Consider the following 21,161-nt stretch of genomic DNA (forward strand, 5'->3'; position numbering starts at 1 on the left):
AGCATCCTGTGTTTGCGGTTTTATGCAGGGGGAGTCGTCTCTCTCTTTCTGTTTGTGTTGGCTGTCACCTAGACTTTATTCCTGATAAAGCAGATTTTCTCAGAATTTTCTGAGCACTGACTGCTAAAAAAGGCAAGAAATGACAGATCAAACCATGTTACCATTGCTTGTCTATATATGGTCTATATATTGGAGGGGTTCTACTTTTGGCTATCACTGAACCCATTTCCATGCCTTAAATCTGATTGCCTGAAAACAGCAAAACCTAGTGAGTTCACTAATGGGTCACTCATCTGAAAAATGTTTCTCAACAGCATATCAACACACTTGAACGATGTAAATCTGCTTAGCATCAGCGTATTACGAGCTTGTACAGTGGCTTGCAAAAGTAGTCGGCCCCCTTCAACTTTTCCACATTTTGTCAGGCTGTCCATCTAATCTGACTGAGCTGGAGCTGTTTTGCAAAAAAGAATGGGCAAGGATTTCAGTCTCTAGATGTGCAAAGCTGGTAGAGACATACCCTAAAAGACTGGCAGCTGGAATTGCAGCAAAAGGTGGTTCTACAAAGTATTGACTCAGGGGGCTGAATAATTACACACACCCCACTTTGCAGTTATTTATTTGTAAAAAATGTTTGGAATCATGTATGATTTTCGTTCCACTTCTCACGTGTACACCACTTTGTATTGGTCTTTCACGTGGAATTCCAATAAAATTGATTCATGTTTGTGGCTGTAATGTGACAAAATGTGGAAAAGTTCAAGGGGGCCGAATACTTTTGCAAGCCACTGTATATATGTTATCATTCTCATAGTGATATTTAGCTCAAAGCATCCAAATTTGGCTTCAGCTTCAGAGCTGCTGTGCAGGCTGAACTTCAAATTATATGCAAACATATTATAACTTGGTGCTAAATATTGAGTAAAGACTGGTGAGAAAGAAATTAGTCAGTTATGCACAAGTATTACTCATAAATGATCCTTTGACTCATCTGTAGATGGATGTACTGCTGGAACCCAAGAAAATATAGTGCATCAATCTCGCATCTTCCCGAGAAAGGCTTTCCACCCACATTAACAGACTTTGTGTTCTTAGGGAGTGGGATTCCCCATCAGGGACTTCAACAATCAAGCTGTTCCTCTCCAAGCCTTGAACAATTTCCTCTCTTTGGTTACCTCCTTATTACAGAGTAGGCTTTTTCCCCGTTAAACTCTCGTAACACGCAGGTCCAGCACACCAACAGTTTCCAATCCAGTCTCTTTATCACAACAAATCCACATAAATCCTAATTAAAGTGAATCAACCTCCTGATGTCACTGATTATTTTAAGAGCAAAACCCTCCAGATCAGGTTAAAACTATTTTCCTTTAAAATGTTCACTTATCTCACTGGAGTCTCCAATTTCAACCGGCTTCCCTACTCCGACTGTGTCCTACAGAAAAATAAAGAACATCCTTCCTGTTTTCTCTCCCCTTTATAGAGAAGGGCTCATCACCAATCAACTACTCTCTGTACTCAACTCTAAATAGCTGGCAGCTGGAGACAAGCTGCAGAACACAAAGACAAAACACAAAAACACCAAAGCATGCAATAACTGAAATGGAAGATGATGCCAACCCAATGTTTAGCGGAGATTCTCTCAATTATTCCACCATGCCACATTCCACAACATATATACAACCTGATGTAAAATTACTTTGGACGCTATCTTTAATAACCACTGAGCTAACAGTGACTATATCGAAGCACGTGAAGAATGAAGGATGAGTTTTGATTTAATTATTTAGCAGTGGCTCACTTGGCTAGCATTAGCTCTGCAGAGCTAACAATTTATAGCTGTGGAGACACATTCAATTCTCATACCTGGAACAATTAGATAAATATAGCCTGAGATGAACAACAACACACGACTGTGCCATCATGTGTTGAACAAAAACGAAACCAAAAAGCAGTGTGTGTGAAAAAATAAGTACACTGAGTACTACAGGCCTCGGTTAGCATGTTAAATGTTAAAGCTAACGACAGTACGAATGGAAAAAGTAGCATTAGAGGTAGTAAATAGCTTGTTTGGAAGGGTTGCTAGGAGAAAGCTTCATCTCCTTAAAAATAACATTACAGCACAGCTTAAGTTTGCAAAATTGCACAAGAAGTTTTAAGAACTGTTATCAACAGTGGGCCAAAATTCCTCCACAAAAATGTGATAGACTGATAAAGTCATAGTGAAAACCATTACTTCAAATTTGCTGTTCAACTGGTTTCTATGAAATACTGAATCATAGGGTGTGCCTAATATTTCACACTATGCAAAATGCCATGTGTTGCCATTCATGTGAAGCTTTATTTAAATAATTTTATAACCTTTTTTATTATGTTCTTAAATATTAAGCCTTAGAATTGAAAGAGGGTGTGCTTTTTTTTTCTTTTCTTTTTTTAATAAATACTATGTCATATTAGTGTTTTAGTAATATTTTTTAAGACATTACAAGACAAAGAAATTCAGGAGCAATGATGGTGGTAGAAGTAACTTCTAAGTGAAAAAAATTTAAGGTCTAATTTTGGGGCAAATTTACAAAGACCTTTAAAGCAGTTTCGCCGGTTTTTGTTTATATTCTGGTAAAATATCAGTTACAGTGTCAATTATGGCAGAATGCAGGTCACAGATACATGGGTTGCCACTAATTCATAATAAGTTATGCTATAAGAAGAATAACTGTAGTGATCCCAAAGGGAAATTCCTATGTCTGATATAGCTCATCTGCAATATTATATGAGAATTAAAATATATGATGTCAGCTACTGGCTGACTGATAGAACATCTGGAGCTGATAGAACATCTGGAGTAATCTTCTATCTGTAGCTGTTCTTGATAAATAATGCTATGTAAGAATTAAAATCAGAAAAAGCTTTTCATGATTTCTGTGCTTTTGAGGCAGCAAATGTTATTATTTTCAGATTTAGCTTTTCTGACCAACAATTCATTTTTAATTCACTGTAAATTAATCCGCAAATATCATTTTTCTGATAACAACCCAGCCAGTGTACTCCAGGCCCGAACTTTGATCAGTGGGGAGGGTTTATTGACTGGAAGTGGTGAACGTCACATCTGTTCAGGGAATCCCCTAACTGGAAAAACCCACATGCAGTGCTTACTTGAAAGGGCATATTTGCCCATTGTGTGTAGTTTTCAGTCATGGAAAAATGTGATTATAATTCCCAGAATGGGATAAGCCAAGCATTCCTTGGTATTTGAGTAGGTCTCACTTTAAGGTGCGTGTATGGGCTCGTGATCCTGTTGTAAAATGAATTCTGTCATGCTGGATCGCAGTGTGAAAAGTGTCTCTGATGTGATAATGAACTTCACATGTAATTTTTCACCTACAAGAAATAGTAGAAACTGTATATTAGAGAACACCAAGCTCACATTTCAGTGCCACTTTATCTGCTATACCTGAACTAATAATAAAACTATTGCAAGCAGGCGTTACAAGACAATCCACCAAATGGGGGCTCAAGCATGTGACCCTAACATTACTAAGTCAGAATCTAACTTACTGATCTTGCCAGTTTTAATATACCAAATGATGAAATGTCACAGGCTCAGATTACCTTAATTATAAAGTCATAAGGACGATCATCAGGCACGTCTGTTCAGATCTGTATAAACAAGCTCCCTGTGCAGCACAATACAGATATATTACACAGGTACACTGCTGAAAATGTACATAAATGCTATGAACATCTGTCATCCATCCATTCTCTTCTGCTTATCTTTATCTTAAAGATTTGTAGCAAATTCTCTTATGGCTGAAACACATTTAAATAACAAAAACAAGAAAATGTGCCTAAACATGGGTGTTCATTTCTAATTTTGATCTACCGAGTGGCTTTTAGTGATATAGATTTCTATGTTACATCTACACCCCGTCAGCATTAACATGTGGTTGTTTTGTTCAGGTGAATATGTAGTTTTTCAAGTGTGCCTGTTGAAGTAACAGTCGCACTGCTGTTGTTGTGACCGTTATGTAAGCATGGACCCACCCCGGGTCCTTACTTCACAGGCTCTCATTTGGACAACATGAGAGACGGGAAACAGGCTGGTGACGAAGCATGTGTGTGTGTGTGTGTGTGAGAGAGCGAGAGAGAGAGAGAGAGAGAGAGACCATGCCAGCAACCATACCGGCAGCATCGAGCTGATTACACTCCAGCGGCCAGCACAAACACTTTTGTGAGGTAAGCAAACACTTTCATTACTACTAACAATTTTAACTTCCTTGCTTTAGGATATGCTAAGGTTCTAAATAGGTATACTCCAAGTTAAGTGACAGAAAAAAGAAATAGGGTGAGAAGATAACTTATAAACTTTATAAAGGCTTTACAGATCTCTTTACAGATCTTCTCAGATCTCTTCCATAGTTATTTCCACAGCATCTGGAAAACAGAACAAAGCTAGCAATACTTTGAACTCATAGTGGATCGAATCAGTATTCAATTTGAATTATTCAAGAATTATTATAAGAATTATTCAAGATTTTAAAACTTTGATTTGATATGAGCTCAAGCTGCAAAATTAGAAACTTCCTGTATAGAAGATATGACTCAAAGTGCAACTTGACTGAGCGGTTACAAAAATTGGTGAATATTTGTAGCAATTCTATGTGAACAGGCTCTCTACTGAAGATGAATGTGGTGTGTCTCTGTAGACTAGAACCTAGAAACTCTTGACAGATTGTTATACTGTTGGCACTGTAACACCATGTGACTTGTGTTCACTTTTTCCTTTTGCTGTTTTTTTTAGCTGTTATTTCTTATTCAGCCACTGAGTCTGTCAAGGACATTGTGAGAAGTGCACCATGCGAAAAGTCCTTAAATGTCAAGATGATTAAGTCCGATAACCAGGAATTACTTGGTAACAATCTTCACAACTGATCAGTGTTATATTCTGCAATCAGTCATCAATTTCTTCTGCAACTTCTTCCGACAAGTTCCTGTGTTATCGGCAGAGATGGGCAGTAACGCGTTACTGTAATCCGATTACTTTTTTCGAGTAAAGTAAGGGATTACTATTGCAAAAACGGTAATTAGATTACCGTTACTTTCCCGTAGAAACGCTGCGTTACTGCGTTACTAAAACCGTGATTTTTTTTGCGAGAATGTCTCATGACAGTGACGTAAGCGAGTGCCCCGTTCGTGACAACAGCTGTGTGCAGATCAACAATGGATAATATATCGAGTGCGGGAGAGAGTATGAGCGTGCAGCGTTTAAAGCGTGGAAGTACTGACCTTTCTCTGAGTTTGATTCCATAAAAAGTGACAAAAACATTAGTGTCCATTGTGCGTGGGAAGAAAACTACTTTTTATCATCATCATCATCATCATCGTTTATTTGTATAGCACTTTAAGAACACACCAGGCAGACCAAAGTGCTGAACAACACAGATCAAAACAACTACCAAATTAAAAATACGATAAAATCATTACATACAATAAAATAAATAAGAAGGTGTCAGTTTTCTACAGAGTTAAAAGCCAGGGAATAAAAATAGGTTTTGAATCTGGACTTAAAGACCTGCACTGATGACGCTTGTCTAATTTGGAGGGGAAGGTTATTCCAGAGCATCGGAGCCACAATTGAAAAAGCTCGGTCTCCTCTGCATTTCAGCCGCGACTTAGGGACCGACAGCAACAGCTGCTCAGCTGAACGGAGCGAGCGAGGAGGAACATGTGGCTTCAGCAAATCAGATAAGTAGACAGGAGCCAGACCATTTAAAGATTTAAAAACCAATAAAAGGACTTTAAAACGAACCCTAAATTCAATGGAATTTAGGGTTAGGGTTTACAGCGAAAAAAAACCCTAAACTTCCGAGCAAGCAGCGAGTGCGCTACGACGTAATGTGAAATTCACACAGAAACTCGCGGATTCTTCAACTGACCGCTGCAGCACACCTGCACCAGGGTAAACCTCTGCCTACCTCACTCCTGCTTTACAGGTGAAAATAGAGCAACTGGACCGCTAGTCTTTGATTTTATTTATTTTCTGCTGTGTTTTACTTGCATCTATTTGAAAGAGTGAGTGTAAACACAAAAAAATATTTTATTTTATGTGCTGGAATGTGCAGATAATAGGTTTAAATGTTAAACAAATTTCTTCCAGTCAGAGAACGTTACATATAATTAAATTTTTGCTTAATGCATAAAGTTAAAAGATTAAAACTAATAAAACAAGTTTTAAAAAGAGACTTTTCCATTTGATTACATTTTATATGATGGATTATGCAGAAAAAGTAGAATTGGGCTGAACGATCTATTGCTTTATTACCTATTCAGGTTGTAAATCATGTTTTTAAAAAGTAACTAAGTAACTGAGTAATTAATTACTTTCGAAAATAAGTAATCAGTAAAGTAACGGGATTACTTTTTTGTTGAAGTAATCAGTAATTAGTTACTGATTACTTTTTTTCAAGTAACTTGACCAACACTGGTTATCGGTCCACTGAAAAGCTGATAAGTTGATAGCTTTCTCCATCTGGCTCAAAACCAAAGGAAACATGCAAGCCTGACAAAAACAAAACACAGCATTCTGTTCTTTTGAACAACCAGTGATGAGAGAGCAGCATTTAACTGATTTCATAACTGTCATATTATCTGTGGAACAGACAGGGAGAAGCACTTTAAGCTATTGAGGCCATGGTGAAAGCTTATGTGCAGGGCTGACAGTGTATGAGTAAAGCAAGTTAATAATTTAGTTTAATTGATTATGAAATATGTCACATGATTCAGAACAGTGTGGTTTGGCTTTGAATGTCCTTTGTCTATCTCTCTCTCTCTCTTAGCTAATGGATGCTTTCCAGCTTCTCTTTCTTGTTGCAGTGGTGACATCCATATCAGAATGGAAATCAGGTGGTGTATACAGTACATGATTCATCTGCATGTGCGGTTTAACCTTGCAATGAAACCACGGTGAAGCTGCACACCTAGTATTAATCAGGCTCAAAAGGCCGCCGATGTGAAATACATATCATGACAATTTTGAGCAAGCTGTAGAAAAAGTCATATCAAAAATTATCATTGATGGCTCAGCAAAACATCAAAGCCAAAATGTAAAAGGTAAAAATGTATGGCAAGACAGAAAGGCCATAAAAATCTTTAAAAACATTAAGGCAAAAAAGAAAAGGAACATTTCATAAACTTTTTCATTTCATTGTACGGCATTGTAGCATCTGCAACACACCTTCCACATTTGCATTTGCACTTATCGTCACCTCTATCTGCTTCTCCCTCAGTTTCAGATTCTGGCAAATCACAATGTCAGACCATGGATGAGGAGAGCATTAGAGTTCTTGAAGGGGAGTCTCTTTTTTTTGTACCTTACAATATTTTCGAACCAAACTTCAACAATAAAAATTTTACATGGTACAAATATAGCACCCAAATTCAGAATATTTCCTCTGATAAGAAAGCCCGGGTGCATTACCAAGGCGAAGCACTGTTTCTCTTAAACCTCAACATTTCTGATTCTGCAAATTACACTGCTTGGTAAGAATCATCTCTACAAAATATGTTACAAAATTTCTATCTAGCATCTAACATTAGTGATGCTCTGGGTTTTCTTGAACTCTAAAACACATTCTTCTTTTGTTGTCTCCTTTTTTGTTAATGTGCTTCCCACTCATTGATTCACTTTTAGGGAAATCAGGTCTTCAGGACAATGTTTTAACCACCGTGTAAAAATTGAAGTGTTCAATGCAAGTTACAGAGGAAGCAAGATGTTAAACTACGGAGAAATCGAAAACTCTGACCAGAGCAAAAAGGTCCCATGTCCAGAACCAGTCCAAACCACATGTAGTGAATTCAAAGGAAACATCACCTGGTACAAGGTAGGCCAAAAATCCCAGGTCAGCTTCCTGTTTGTTTGGCAAACTTGCAAACCTGCACCATTGCCTTAAACGCATCCAGGAAAGTCTACGGGTCATCGACCTCTGCCATTTTAAATAAGGATACATGAAACACTACACATATAAAGGCTAAGTGACATCATGGAGCCCTGCTTTCAAAAACGCACATAGATGTGACACTGTGAAGCTGGATTTAAGAAATAAAGTTTTAAAAATCATGTTCAGCGTCATTTTATGTCAGTATAGAAGTTGATACAGAATCAAAACTCAGAGGAAAATAACTGCACTAAAACTAAAAAAAAAAACAGTTTCAGGGAATTACATTGTGCTGTCCCTGGCTGCAACAATGAGTTTTATGTTTAAAAACCAAGGATATACTGTCCACTTTCATCCTCTGTCTCTTTAGCAGTAACTGGCTTTCACTGATTGGCTAGCTGCACTCAAACGGAAAAATCTAGCTGTTAGCCGCAATGTTTGGGTTTATAAAGCACTTTTTAAAGCAGGACTCAGAGGAAGAGATGCCATGCTTTTTGAAACCTTTTGTGTTTTCCTCACATCATTAAAAGTGAGGAAAACTGAAGGCTTTAGTGTGAACTTCAGCTTGTGAGTCTGGTGACTCAAACAGGCTCTCCTACACACTGTCCTCATTTATTAAAGTGCTTTAGAAACCAGAACAGTATGGCTAACAGCTGGATTTGGCAGTTATTTGGCTGCTAGCCAAACAGCGAATAGCGACTTACTGCTAAAGACACAGACAGTGAAAGTGGACAGTATATACTCAGTTTCTTAACAACAAACTCATTGTTGCAGCCCAAATGTGATCCCCTTAAACTGATTTTTGTCATTTTAAATTTCTAATGTTATTATTTTCCTCTGAGTTAACGATTCTGTCACTAGTTAGCTAACATAAGCTAATGTCTATTAGCCACAAACAAACAAACAACCACAGAGCATACTGGCAGAAGATGGGACTAAACTAAACATGTTTTTAAAACTTAAATCCAGATTTATAGATAGTGTTACATCTATGTCGGCTCAGTGGTGTAAATTAGTCTTTATATATGTAGCATTTCATGTCCCCTATAAGGTGTGTGTATGCCAGTTGTTTGTTACGCTGAATGTTTTGGTGCTTGGCCATTTTGACTACACGTTTTTTGGGGGGGATTTTTCTGACTTTTCGGTAATCATTTTTGGATCAAGGCCATTGGATTAATTGATGGTATGACCCTGCCTGGTCATACCTGATACTTTGCTAAAAAGGTGCAAGAGCTAGTTGCCAACCAGCATCAAGCTGCAAAGCTAAGAGGTGCCAGAACTGACTGCTGATGGTAATAAGTACCAGTACTAACCAGTGAAACCAGTGGGGCAAAAGATGATTCCACTGGCCCTGAAAGTTGATGACACTAAAATGTTGCTTGACTTCTGAACAAAGGAATTTTATTTAACTTTTTAAACATTGTCCATGTTAATACCAGTGTACATTTTTATGTAAGATAAAAGTGTTGGTTTCATTGCTATAGCAAGAACCTGATTACAAGTTAATAAAAAGGGAGCTACTTTAATAACCTCTAAACCTTTACAATACATCAATTACAAAACTAAGCCACAATGATGTAATTGACAGGGCCATTGTGATGATTTACAAAACAGACTACGTTCATTGAAGTAAAATGTGTTGCTTTCCCTATTTGTGCCCTTCTCGGTGCAGGATTATACTCTTATTGAAGATCAGCGTGAAGTCGAATTGAGAGTGCATAATGCTACCAAAGACCATGAGGGCCTCTACACCTGTATTTGTACCTGGGCATACAATAATAAGGTGTACAATACGTCAGGTTCCAAGGAACTTATACTTCTAGGTGAAACTGCATTCTTTGGTGTTTAGTTCTGGATACCAACACAACACATTGCGACACCAACATAAACTTGACTATATAAGTGAAATTGTAATGGCCTGTACATTTAACATGTTTAGTAATGAGCCAGAGCTAAAGATTTGTATGTATGTCACAGGTTTTTCCTGATTTTTCAAAGCAATACCCATATTATAGCACACCAAATGTCCTATTAGAGGATGAAAAACGGCTCACTCTTTTTGGTTGCTTGCAGAAAAAGCTGTGCACTACCTAGAAATTTTGACCCCAGCTGATGAGCCGCAGGAGCAGTTTGCTGATGAAGGTAATAAAATCTCATCTTCATGTCAACATGTTGCTGTCATAACACTGCAAATACTTGGTTAATAACAGTGATCCTCTGAAAGTTACTCAGTTAGCACTTAGCAGGACTAAAGTTGCATCCATACAGGGAGTGACTGACTCATCACTTAAGAAGGGGGAGGTGGAGCAGTGTGTTTTTGGGGACCAGTGCCTGATGAGGAGGGTAGCACATCTGTCTAATTAACCTCTCCTCTGGCAGTAGGTGTGGGGGCCAGAAACAAGACTAAGCCAAATACAGAAAGAGAGAAAGATTGTGTGTAACGCTTTGTGTGAATAAAATTGTTTGTAAAATGCAGCCCTCTGCCCATCCTGGGGAGAGCTCACAGTGGCAGGAGCAACTGCCACACTGGTGCCCAATGTACCTGGTGACCCAGGAAGGAGTGGCGCTTTCTGCAGCACTGTCACCTCCACTCTCTGAGGTGGTCTTATTTAAAATGACAGAGGTGGATGACCTGTAGACTTTCCTGGATGCATTTAAGGCAATGGTGCAGGCTTGCAAGTTTGCCACCTTCCGTTTAAGGGAGTGTTGCTGCAGTCAGGGCTTACAGGCATCCTATAGTGCCAGTGGAAACTAAATACAGGAATAAACAGAATTAAGGCTGTGTTGCACCCCCTGATGTTTGGTACCGATTGGCTGGGGTTTAATAAACTGGTGGAGGTGTTATACGAGTGGCCATCGGGAAAGATTTTCAAGGCATCCTATTACTAATCCATAGCTGGTCACATGGAATATATAAAAACTCTGGAAAGAATAATGGCCCAGTTTTACTGACTGTGCATTCAGGGGAATGTGCGCCTTTGTCGTGCATCTTACCCTGTATTCCAGTGGGTTAACCCGCCCTCTTTCTTTCTTCATCCTTCCTTCTTTCCCTCCTTCTTTCCTTCCAGGCTCTGAGATTAAGCTGAATTGCTCAGTTTTGTGTGGGACTAATGTGAAACATGACTGTAATGCCAGCTGGTACATCAATGGAATTCCTTTCAAAAACAGGGATGGTTATAGTCAAACTACCAAAATGTAAGCCTCTTTTATACTTTACACAATGTACACTTAATGTTTTGCTAATCCTTTGAGTGGATTTCAACATGTAGTTTAAGGTGCTTCTAAGGTATTTTACAGAATAAGTTAACATGACCTCTTTAAGTGCTATTGTTTAAGAGTCACACTTAAGAGAACCACAAAGATCTGTTGAAAATATGTTAAATAGTAACTGTTATGTATTTCCTATCCTTTGTCTGCAGTGAACCTTTCTGCTGAACTTTGTCTTTGACCCTTTGTCTTCTTTAACAAAACAAAGTCTTATCTTCTTTGTTAGAGCAACTGAGGAACCTTCGAAGAATACCATTGCCACTGCAGTCCTCACCATTAAAAAAGTGTCTGCTAAGGATTTTCAACAGACGTTTAAGTGTTTTGGCGAGGGCTATTATGGAACAAAGAATGTCACTTTAACTCTTAAGCGGAAAGGTCAGTCACAGGGCCATTGATTGTTTTTTAGCCTTGCTAACAAAAATGTCTGTTGACTTTTAGCGAAGCATGGAAATGTTATTTTAAACTATAATTTTGTGTTTCCTAGAATCCATAATTCCACTTGCCATTGGAGGAGTATGCATGTTATTCGTAGGTGTTTTTGTCGCTGTTTTGGTCAAATACTTTGCCATTGACTTAGCTCTGTTCTTCAGACCCTACTTCCCACTAAGCAGTAGCAATAAAGGTAAGAGAGTAAATATTTTCCTTGGGGACTTTATTATCTTAGTTTTGTACCAACAGTAAAGGAATGAAGTACAATGCTAATTAGTCAGTTTCAGAGGGTAGACCGAGCCAGTTTAGCTGCTACTCCTGCTCCCTGGCTTTAGTGCTATACTTTAAGGAAAACTGCACCAGTTTAACACATCCAAGACTTAAGAGAGGAAGGTGTTGCTCCCTGGGCCAGGCGGGACTGGGAAGGATGTGGTTATAGACCCTGAAATATTATGTCAAAACAAAAGTTACTTCCTAAAATATTCATCAGCTTGTTTGCTACAAAATAGTGGTATCCAATGGTTTGCAATATGACAAATTAGAAATATAAGAAAAATGCAAGAGTAACCAAATTGAATAACAAATAAATAAACCTGAAGTGTTCTGGTTCCTTCTGAAGGTTCAAACAACATATAAAAAATGCTGGTTCACTTTGGCTATGGTGAACAAGTAAGCCAAATGCCTTCTGGAGAAAGGTTTTGAGATGGCATGACATAGACTCTATTAATCCCACACTGTGGCAATTCACATATTACAGCAACACAAGGGTCCATAAAGTGCAGTTGGAGCGATAATATATACACAGTTTTTAGCAGCCATTTATCATGTGTGCATATTCCACAGTCTCAAAACTGGTTTTGGAAAGGTTAAACCAGGCTAATATTAAGTTTCTACATTGGCCTTCCCAAAGCCTGACCTCAACCATATTGAAAATTTGTGAGTGACGCCCAAAAGTGAGATGATATCACAAATTTAAACCTCTACCAGTTCTGCCAAGAAGGGTGGTCAAACATCCGTCCAGAATTGAGTCAGAAACTTATTGGGGGCTGCTAAAAGCATCTGGTCAAGGGGCACCTTACCAAATATTAGTGGTAGTATTATCATATATTTGAGCCTGTATGCATAATCTTGACTCTGCATTTGTGGGATGAATTAAAACCTGTCCTCCCAATTGTTGTTGGGGTTTTTTTTGTATGTTTTAACTCATTAAAGATGTATGCTGTACAATTGTTCCACCCTGGAAAAAGAAAGGTTCAAAGAAGTTAAAAATTACACATTCATGTCCACGATGAGTGTTTGTAACTTCTGACCACAACTGTTCAAACACAAATGACTCATTGTAGTGACAGGGTCACATTACATCACAATGAGCCGATAAGGAAGAAACATTAATAAAAAAAAAAAACTGAGAAAACCTTGTCAAAGAAAGTACACATCAATTTCCACTGATTTGTTTGTTTGTTTCCCAGACACAAGTTTATATGACGCCTATGTGGTCTACCAGACACCAACGGACAAGATCACTGAGGACACACTCTCTCAGTTTATCACACAGACTTTGCCCTCTGTCCTCGAGGATAAGTGCGGATATCGGCTCTTTATCCACGGGAGGGATGACATACCAGGGGAAGGTCAGTATTTTATGTGCTTTAATTGTAATTTTGGACATCAACAACCAATATATTTTGTATTTGTGATTCAGATTTTATTGTCTGCAGTGTTCTTTGTAGCCCAGCTTATGTGCTAAAGGGATACCAGTGTTGTGCTGGCTAATTTAAAGAGCCATCATGTACCTGGTTTTTTTTGTTTGTTCTTTTTCTTTTTGTTGTACCACAACAGATCGTCTGGAGTTGGTGGAGAAATGCATGAATCAGAGCAGGAGGCTCATGGTCATTCTCACACCAGATCTGGGATCAGGCTCCGTGACGACAGAGCGATGGCCTGCCTCACACCAAACCTCAGTGATGGGAGGATTTGACTGGCAGGTGAGAACTGAGACAGGGACTGCTTGGGAGTATGCTCATTGGCCTAATGACCTGTGATTGACAAATCATTATTCAAGGACTTGTAAAGCACCCAAAGTGCTCATCCAAAGGCTTTAAAATTGGACTTCACAAACCAGTGAGTGGGGTCGAGGTAGCTATGTTCATCTTTTATGCTGTCTGTGAGCCGTCTGTGAACAGTCAAGTTTGAGAAAACTGTACACACACAATCCACACATCAGAATTCTCTGGCTTTGCAGGAAACCTGGCACGTTTGCATACCAAGAGACTCACATAAATACGCTTATCCAGCGTTTCCCACTTTCTCTGTCTGTCTTTCTCTGCTTTGCAGGCAACGTGAGCAGGGGCCTTTGTAGCATCTTTTTTAAATGGGGGTGGGAGTTGTGGAACCAAGAACAAGGCACACAAGGAGGTCCACAAGAAATCGTAGGGCCTTGCAATATAAAGTGTGTTGAGGCAACTGTTGTTGTGATTTAACGCTATATAAATAAAATGTAATTTAATTTCACTGAAACTGAAATATTTAGTCAGAGATCAATTCAGTGCAGAATAATTTGCTGTAGAAAGCATTAGGCATGGTGTGAGGACCTTGCCAACTGCTTGGCTTTCCTCCTCCTGGCTTTGTAGGAGGCGAGCAGGGCAGGAGGCAGGTCCTGAGAGGAAGTACACTTGTTGCCACTGGATAATGGTTTAAGAGGCATGGTGCTAACATCCTCTCTATCTTCTCCGCAGTAGGCAAATTTGTTTTGCTTAATGATCTTTCTTTAAAATATGACTGATTTAGCCACTTCACACTTCTTTTCAATTTAATTTAATTACATACATTTTTGTTCCTTTCATATTTGTCTGTTTGAAATTTTGAGCTGGCTAATGACAAAAGTTTTCAGAATCCTGTGCAGCCCTGTGTCCCATTTCAGATTTATTACATGAAAAGCACAGGGTGTATAATCAATATAACTGCACAATATATTTTAAATACTTATAGTATATACCTATTGTGTGGAATGACACTTCAGATTCTTTTATCATTTTAAAAAATACCTACAAGTGGAATCCAAATTGTAATATTTGCATCCAAAATATAGTGGAGTAGAAGCAGAATATGGTACAGCACTTAAATAAAGTGCAAGTAAAGTAGTCAAGTAAATATAATAAGTTATATTCCTGTACTCTAATTTATTGGTATTGCATGATGTAAGATACTGGTACTCTAGTACAATACCGTCGGTGGGAAAAGTACAATATTTTTACAGTAAATCTAAGGAAACAAGTGCACATAGGGGAAAAAAATCCTTGTGGAGAAATGTAGCATAACCTCCGCACACTGTTACCATTACATTTTTATTCAATTACAACTTTTTTTTCCATGCAAACTTTGTCAGATACAGAGATAAAGTGTCCATGCAAACATTTGCACCTATGTATGTATTCAGTAAGGTTCAGCCAGTTAAGGATGCCTGGCTATTAGACATGTCACACAAACTGAAATATTGGAAATGAATAAACATAATGGTAAACGGGACAATGTGTGGCTGTTATACTATATTTCTCCACAAAGACACTATTTGAAGAAACAGACATTTGAAGGAAACTTGATGATCAGTGTTACGACCCGTCTAGGGCCAGGCAATAACATGAGTGAGGCACTCGTTCCCCCCCCCCCCCCCCCCCCCCCCCCCCCCCCAAGACCCAAGCAGCCACAGGAAACAAATCCGTTCGTTATAGTGTGATTTATTTACAAAGAGATGTCCAGCCATGCTGGCATCATGCGCTAAGCTAAGCACCTGCCCTCGATGTGGCTTCGGCACCACCACCCGCGTAGCACCACGCAAACCACTCTGGTCAGGGGACCACCTCCTCATAAGAACTCCATCTTGTACAAAAAAAAGAAGTGGAGGATCTACTTTCTGCACCTGTGGCTGCGGATATAAAACAGGGAGCCAGTGAGGAGTCATTCTGCTGAGCGGTGATCAATGCATCCCTATTTAACTTTTCATCCAGCTCTGGCATCAGTTTTGTCACATCATTGCCGCTTTCTATTCTGCCACTCTCACAGCTGGGAGACTTTCTTTCGTCTAGCGTCGCCATAAATGTGTCCGCGACACCCATAACATCATCAAATTTGCACGATTGCGCACGAGTAATAGCACAAACAGGAAACACACTTGATATAGGGGTGGCAGCATCAATGACAGAAGCAACAGGCGTTTCCACCACTTCGGGTGGTGGAAAAACTGTCCCACCAGCTAAGTCATTTCCCAGGATAAATGAAACCCCTTTAATAGGCAACTGGGAACTCACGGCAACTTTAACATGCCCCGTTATCACGGGCGAATGCAAATGCACCTTGTGTAGCGGTGCCCGAAGAACGCTCATCTTAATTCCCCAGACTAACACATCTGAATCACAAGCAGTTTTATCTGACAATGGCAGTACACTGTCCAACATAAATGACTGATGCGCACCTGTGTCCCGAAGAATAGTAACAGGCACCTTATCCTTCTCTTCTCCCGTCACAGAAACAAAGCCTTTGGTGATGAATGGTTTAAAACGTGGCTCTATTTCAGCATCCGCATGGTGCAAATCACGGGTGGAACGCATTTCGGGCGAAGGCATAACTTTAATAAGACCTACGCCGGCTGGATTTTTAGAGCCTTTGCGCTGCTCCTTCCTCCGGAGCGCGGGACAGACAGCGATCAGATGTCCGGGTTCACGACAATAAAAACAGTCGCGATTACCACCATCCTCCTGTCTATCCTTCCGTACCAGCCTTGGTGACTTTATTTTCCTCTCCTGTCCCACCCTGATATTTTGTGCGACAGCGGCTGAAAATATAGTTTTGTGAGTGAGAGTAAACTCATCAGCCATCACTGCAGCTTTGGCAAGTGACGTCACCTTTTGCTCATTCAGATAAATGACTACTTGGTCCGGCAAACATTTTTTTAAATTCTTCTAACAAAAGAAGCTCCTTCAGCCCCTCAAGATCCTTCACTTTACTGGCCTGCAACCATCTTTCAAACAAGCGACTCTTTTCACGGGCAAACTCCACAAACGTCTGATTGGCAGTTTTTTCACACTTCCTAAATTTTTGACGGTAGGCTTCCGGGACAAGCTCGTATGCCTGCAACACAGTCTTCTTCATGATGTCATAATCAAGGCTATCCTCAATTGATAAACTGGTACACACCTCCTGGGCTTTCCCGACCAGTTTACATTGCAACAACAGTGGCCAAAACTCCTTCGGCCAGCTTAACGCGGCCGCTATACGCTCAAAAGCGTTAAAATAGGAGTCCACTTCGGCCTCACGAAACGGAGGAACCAGTTTAACGTGCTTAGTGATGTCAAAACCAGTTGAGACAGTGGTGGACGTACTAGGATGACTAGAGGCACTTGTGGAGAGAGGGGTGGAGGGCTTTCGCTCCAGCTCCAAAGCTCTGACACGGAGGTGCATTGCTTGTACCTCAAGCTCTTTAGCACGGGTTTCCACCTCCCTTATACGGAGGGTCAAACGGAGATCCTCCGTAGACCGCCCCGCCAGGGGGTCCCCGGCCGTACCAGACTTTGGCCCCGCCTACTATCCTCGGAAACGTAAAATGATTGGCTAGAATTGGCTCAGGGAAAAAAAAGCACCGAAATAAAGCACCGAAATGTGCGCTGCTTTTCGGTCTGGTTACTACCGTTGATGTCAGACACCGGTACCCATCCCTAGTCATGATACATGTAATTTTAGATTCAACACAACTTCTACTTAATATGCATACATAAAATCTATATTGGACAAATGACCACAGATGCTTATTTAGAAAATACAAATTAAATTAAGCTCTGTATAACATGAGAACTTTCTTAAGAACAAAAGTAATCCAGTGATAGTTGTCAGTTGGTGGTGATGATGGTTTGTCAGCGGTTTACACTAGTGGTGTGGGGGGGAAAGGCAGTGGAGATTTCTTGAATAAGTTTAGTCTGAAACAGATACACCTCTTACGAGTAAAAGTTTCAATTTGAATCTATCATTAATCAAATTCACCGGTTTCACAAATGGGAGGTTCATTTTTTTAAGCTGAGGTTGGATAAGGTCACAGATATGCATAAACAGGCACTGGTTGCTGAGTCTACACATGTCAGAGGGTGTCTTCTGTGTTTCTTTGAAACTGTTCTTTAGATTTTAACAAAGTTACTAGTTTGTCAATTCCAATAACAGTTTCAGTAATCATCACATTCAAGATGCTTAGATCTTAGCTTGCAGACTCTTAAGAAAATGAAGTGTTGTAAAGTACTTTGTTCCCAGTAAACTAAGATTGAAAAAAACAAATGTTAATAAATGAGTCCACAAATTGGACAGCTTGTTGCTGTTCATCCTTGCAGAGCAAAGAGCAGACTGGAAAGTTTGGTGTGTCTGTGGCTTTGGTTTGATCAGTTGATCTAAACAGAGATTAGATGTGACAGACAACAATAGAAACTAAAAAGGACTGGCTGTAATACTGACGTTTTGATCAGGTCATGTGCAGTGATGCACACAAGATACACCAACAGATGGATGAATGCCAGTACACAGTGTCAGTTTATCCCATTCATCTGCCTATAAATGCTTTATCTTGACTTTGAATCTTCGGGGAGACAATCATCGGGAACAAATGGGAGACAAAACAAGGCTGGTGTGTCTAAAGGAAACGTGGCTGCATGATTACAAATGTTATTGAATGTCAAATCATTTTATTTGGACAAAGGAGTGAAAACTAGTGAAAGCTCTAGCATTGTTTTTAAGGCTCCAAGTAAGTATAGAAACTCAGTCTTTCAGATTTTAAGGCAGATTTTTTCTCTACTTCAAAATTTCTCTCTAGTATTTCATAAGGTTGTTAATTTTGTCCCTACATGGTTTATGCTTAGATGTAACTTTGAGCTGCCAGTGAGCTGACCAGTTGTGACGTTAATGTGTCAAGATGACAAAGATTTCATCACATTACACTGAACCAGACTGCAGTGTTGATCACAAGGACAGTGTTACATAAATACAGAAAACGAATAACCTGTCAGGTCGTTTTAAACACAGTGATGACAACAAACTAAAGAAACACACACAAAATTATAAAACGTGACTAAAGACTGAAAAACTACATAGTAAATGGAAGGATTTGTATTTGTTTACTTGTGTGTCAGAGATGCTCAAAAGAAATCTATTTTTCGGGGTTCCTTTTACTAAGGTGTGTTTAGTGTGTTTTCTTTTGGCTTAGATTAGATCTGGATAAGATTTCCATGTACTGAATGATAAAAAACTATATGACAGCTCATCTGTCTGTGTGTACCTCACTCATTGTACTGCCTTAGGCCTCTGTGCAGCACTTACTGAGAATACGCCCAGACATGTCCAAGAACAAAATTACCACAGGCACACGCACACATGCGCACACTGCAGAGATACAAGCACGCGCGTGCGTACACACACACACACACACACACACACACTTAGGTGCAACACATACACACACATGCCATGGACTGTGGTTAAACCAGCTGCTCAGCTGGTTTACAGCCCAGATAAGGCAGTCCAACCCCACTCTCACACCATGGATTCACTTACTAGTAAACTCAACAACAACCGCTGACCTCAAACAGCCAGTTAGAAAAATTCTAAATGTACAAGCTGCCCTCTTTAATATGCTGTTCTATCCAAAGTACAAATGAAATGGCAATGACACATTTGTAGTCATATCTAATTATACTCCTGGTTTGGGAACCGTTTACTGAAGTCAGGAAATATTCACGAGACCCATTTGTACTTGGCTGCTTTATTATTATTTTTTTCGACCCAATTTTGCAATACTGATAACAAAGAAAAAATAGTTTCCCTTTAAATCCATCTACATATCATCTTTACCATCAGGAAATTGAAAAGATAAAATAAGAAAGACCAGGGGAATCAGGTGCAGTTCTTTGATCTTATGTTAATTCAACAAAATGCAGCAAACTAACACTCGTTCATAAACTCAGATACTGAATCTGGAGTGCATCCCCTTATTGTTTCCTCCGCCCTTGACAGTGGGGTTTTCCATGGTGGCAAGCATTCTTATCTATGCAGAAATAGTCATCCTCAGCAGGATATAGGACAACCTCCAGAATTTATGGGCTGATTATGAACCGCCTTCACAACACGTAATAAATTAGGTAATCATGTAACTGCATATGTAGGCCAGTATGTTAATGAAGCAAACAGCTTAACACAGTAATTTGTGATACTAGGATTACCAGTGTCATCATGAATGTGAAAACAGTCTCAGCCAATAATACAAATGCAGTCACTTTTTCATTAGGTCTTTTCACCATATATATGAATATAATTATTTGCAGTATAGCCTAAAACTGCATCAGCTTGTAACATGAATAAATTAATCATCTTATGTGGCACTAATGACCTCTCTGCCCTTCTGCATGTGTTAAGAATTGCATCAGGCATGAAAAGCAGCAGCAAGGCATCTGTAAAAACAGATAGCAGAACATAAGAGAACGTTAAACATGCAGTTACTAGCTCACCTGTACTGTCAAAAGAAAAAAATCTGTACTGTGGTTAGAGCTGCCAACTACATGTAACTCTAGATAAATCATGTAAAAGGGAAGTACCATAAAAAGAAAAGGAGAAATAACTTTAAAAAGTGGAACGTATATATGAATATATATATCTATAAGCTAATGGGGTTTTTTTGACAATAAGAAAGAGAAAGCAAGCAAAGCTAAAGGGTGCTTCCACAGAAATCTTTTTATAGAATATTGTTAAATTTACCCACATTAAATATGAGGAAACGTTGCTTGGGAAAAATAAATACGGTGTGTTTTATTATGTTATATATGCTTATATTTTACTGATAAATGACCTCTTTGGGTTGTGCCAATCATGTCTATAATGTCTCAGAACTAAAAGCAGAAGTAGGACATTTGAGTACCAGCAACCCTTTTATGGAGGAAGTCATGGTGGCTAAACATCAAAATGTCAAACATTTTGTATATTTCTAGTAATTAAATTTAATTTCTTAACTATGATCAACATCGCAGCTGCATGGATGATTCATGCAATGGCTGATTTGATAGATAAATGTGAAAGTGTGCAGGTTTTCTTAGTCTCACATTGTAGTAAATGCTTTTTGGATTTTTATTGTTTATAATTGACTGTTTTCAAATAAGAAAATCAATTAACCAAAATACTATACTTCCTCCTAATAACTATGTGAGCTTTTCAAAGTTGAATCTATCTACCGTAGAAGATGAGAAACACTCGTGTATTTTAGTTCCACATTGCTAATTATTTAACCTGTTTTTCAATTGAAATGATAACATTCATTGTTTTTCCTGTGCTTCCAAAATACAGCCTGAGTGTCAGTGGTGCCAACAATTTTTTTGGCTTGTGGGGGACCGGAGGGAAAATAAAGTGTACTGCTGTACGTTTAACTCATCTACAGTTCATATCATACTATAAAACAGCAGGGCAGAATGAGACCATTTCAAATCTTTTGAGTTTTCATACACTAACTTTGAAAGCAGACTA

General features: G+C 39.1%; 1 protein-coding gene across 1 annotated transcript in view; it reads left to right on the top strand.

Annotated features, from left to right (window-relative positions):
- The first annotated feature begins 4,147 nt into the window (after window positions 1-4,147).
- Window positions 4,148-21,161, top strand: part of il1rl1 (interleukin 1 receptor-like 1) — a 40,447-nt gene continuing 23,433 nt past the window's right edge. The window contains exons 1-11 of the mRNA XM_063499407.1: window positions 4,148-4,230; window positions 6,831-6,897; window positions 7,281-7,533; window positions 7,685-7,874; window positions 9,601-9,751; window positions 10,002-10,070; window positions 10,997-11,123; window positions 11,422-11,570; window positions 11,680-11,817; window positions 13,094-13,255; window positions 13,464-13,609. Of these exons, the coding sequence (XP_063355477.1) occupies window positions 6,834-6,897; window positions 7,281-7,533; window positions 7,685-7,874; window positions 9,601-9,751; window positions 10,002-10,070; window positions 10,997-11,123; window positions 11,422-11,570; window positions 11,680-11,817; window positions 13,094-13,255; window positions 13,464-13,609 (1,449 nt within the window). The 5' untranslated portion in view covers window positions 4,148-4,230; window positions 6,831-6,833. The remainder of the gene's footprint in view (window positions 4,231-6,830; window positions 6,898-7,280; window positions 7,534-7,684; window positions 7,875-9,600; window positions 9,752-10,001; window positions 10,071-10,996; window positions 11,124-11,421; window positions 11,571-11,679; window positions 11,818-13,093; window positions 13,256-13,463; window positions 13,610-21,161) is intronic.

This window comes from Pelmatolapia mariae, linkage group LG16_19, assembly GCF_036321145.2.
Source record: "Pelmatolapia mariae isolate MD_Pm_ZW linkage group LG16_19, Pm_UMD_F_2, whole genome shotgun sequence".
In the NCBI taxonomy this organism is placed as follows: domain Eukaryota; kingdom Metazoa; phylum Chordata; class Actinopteri; order Cichliformes; family Cichlidae; genus Pelmatolapia; species Pelmatolapia mariae.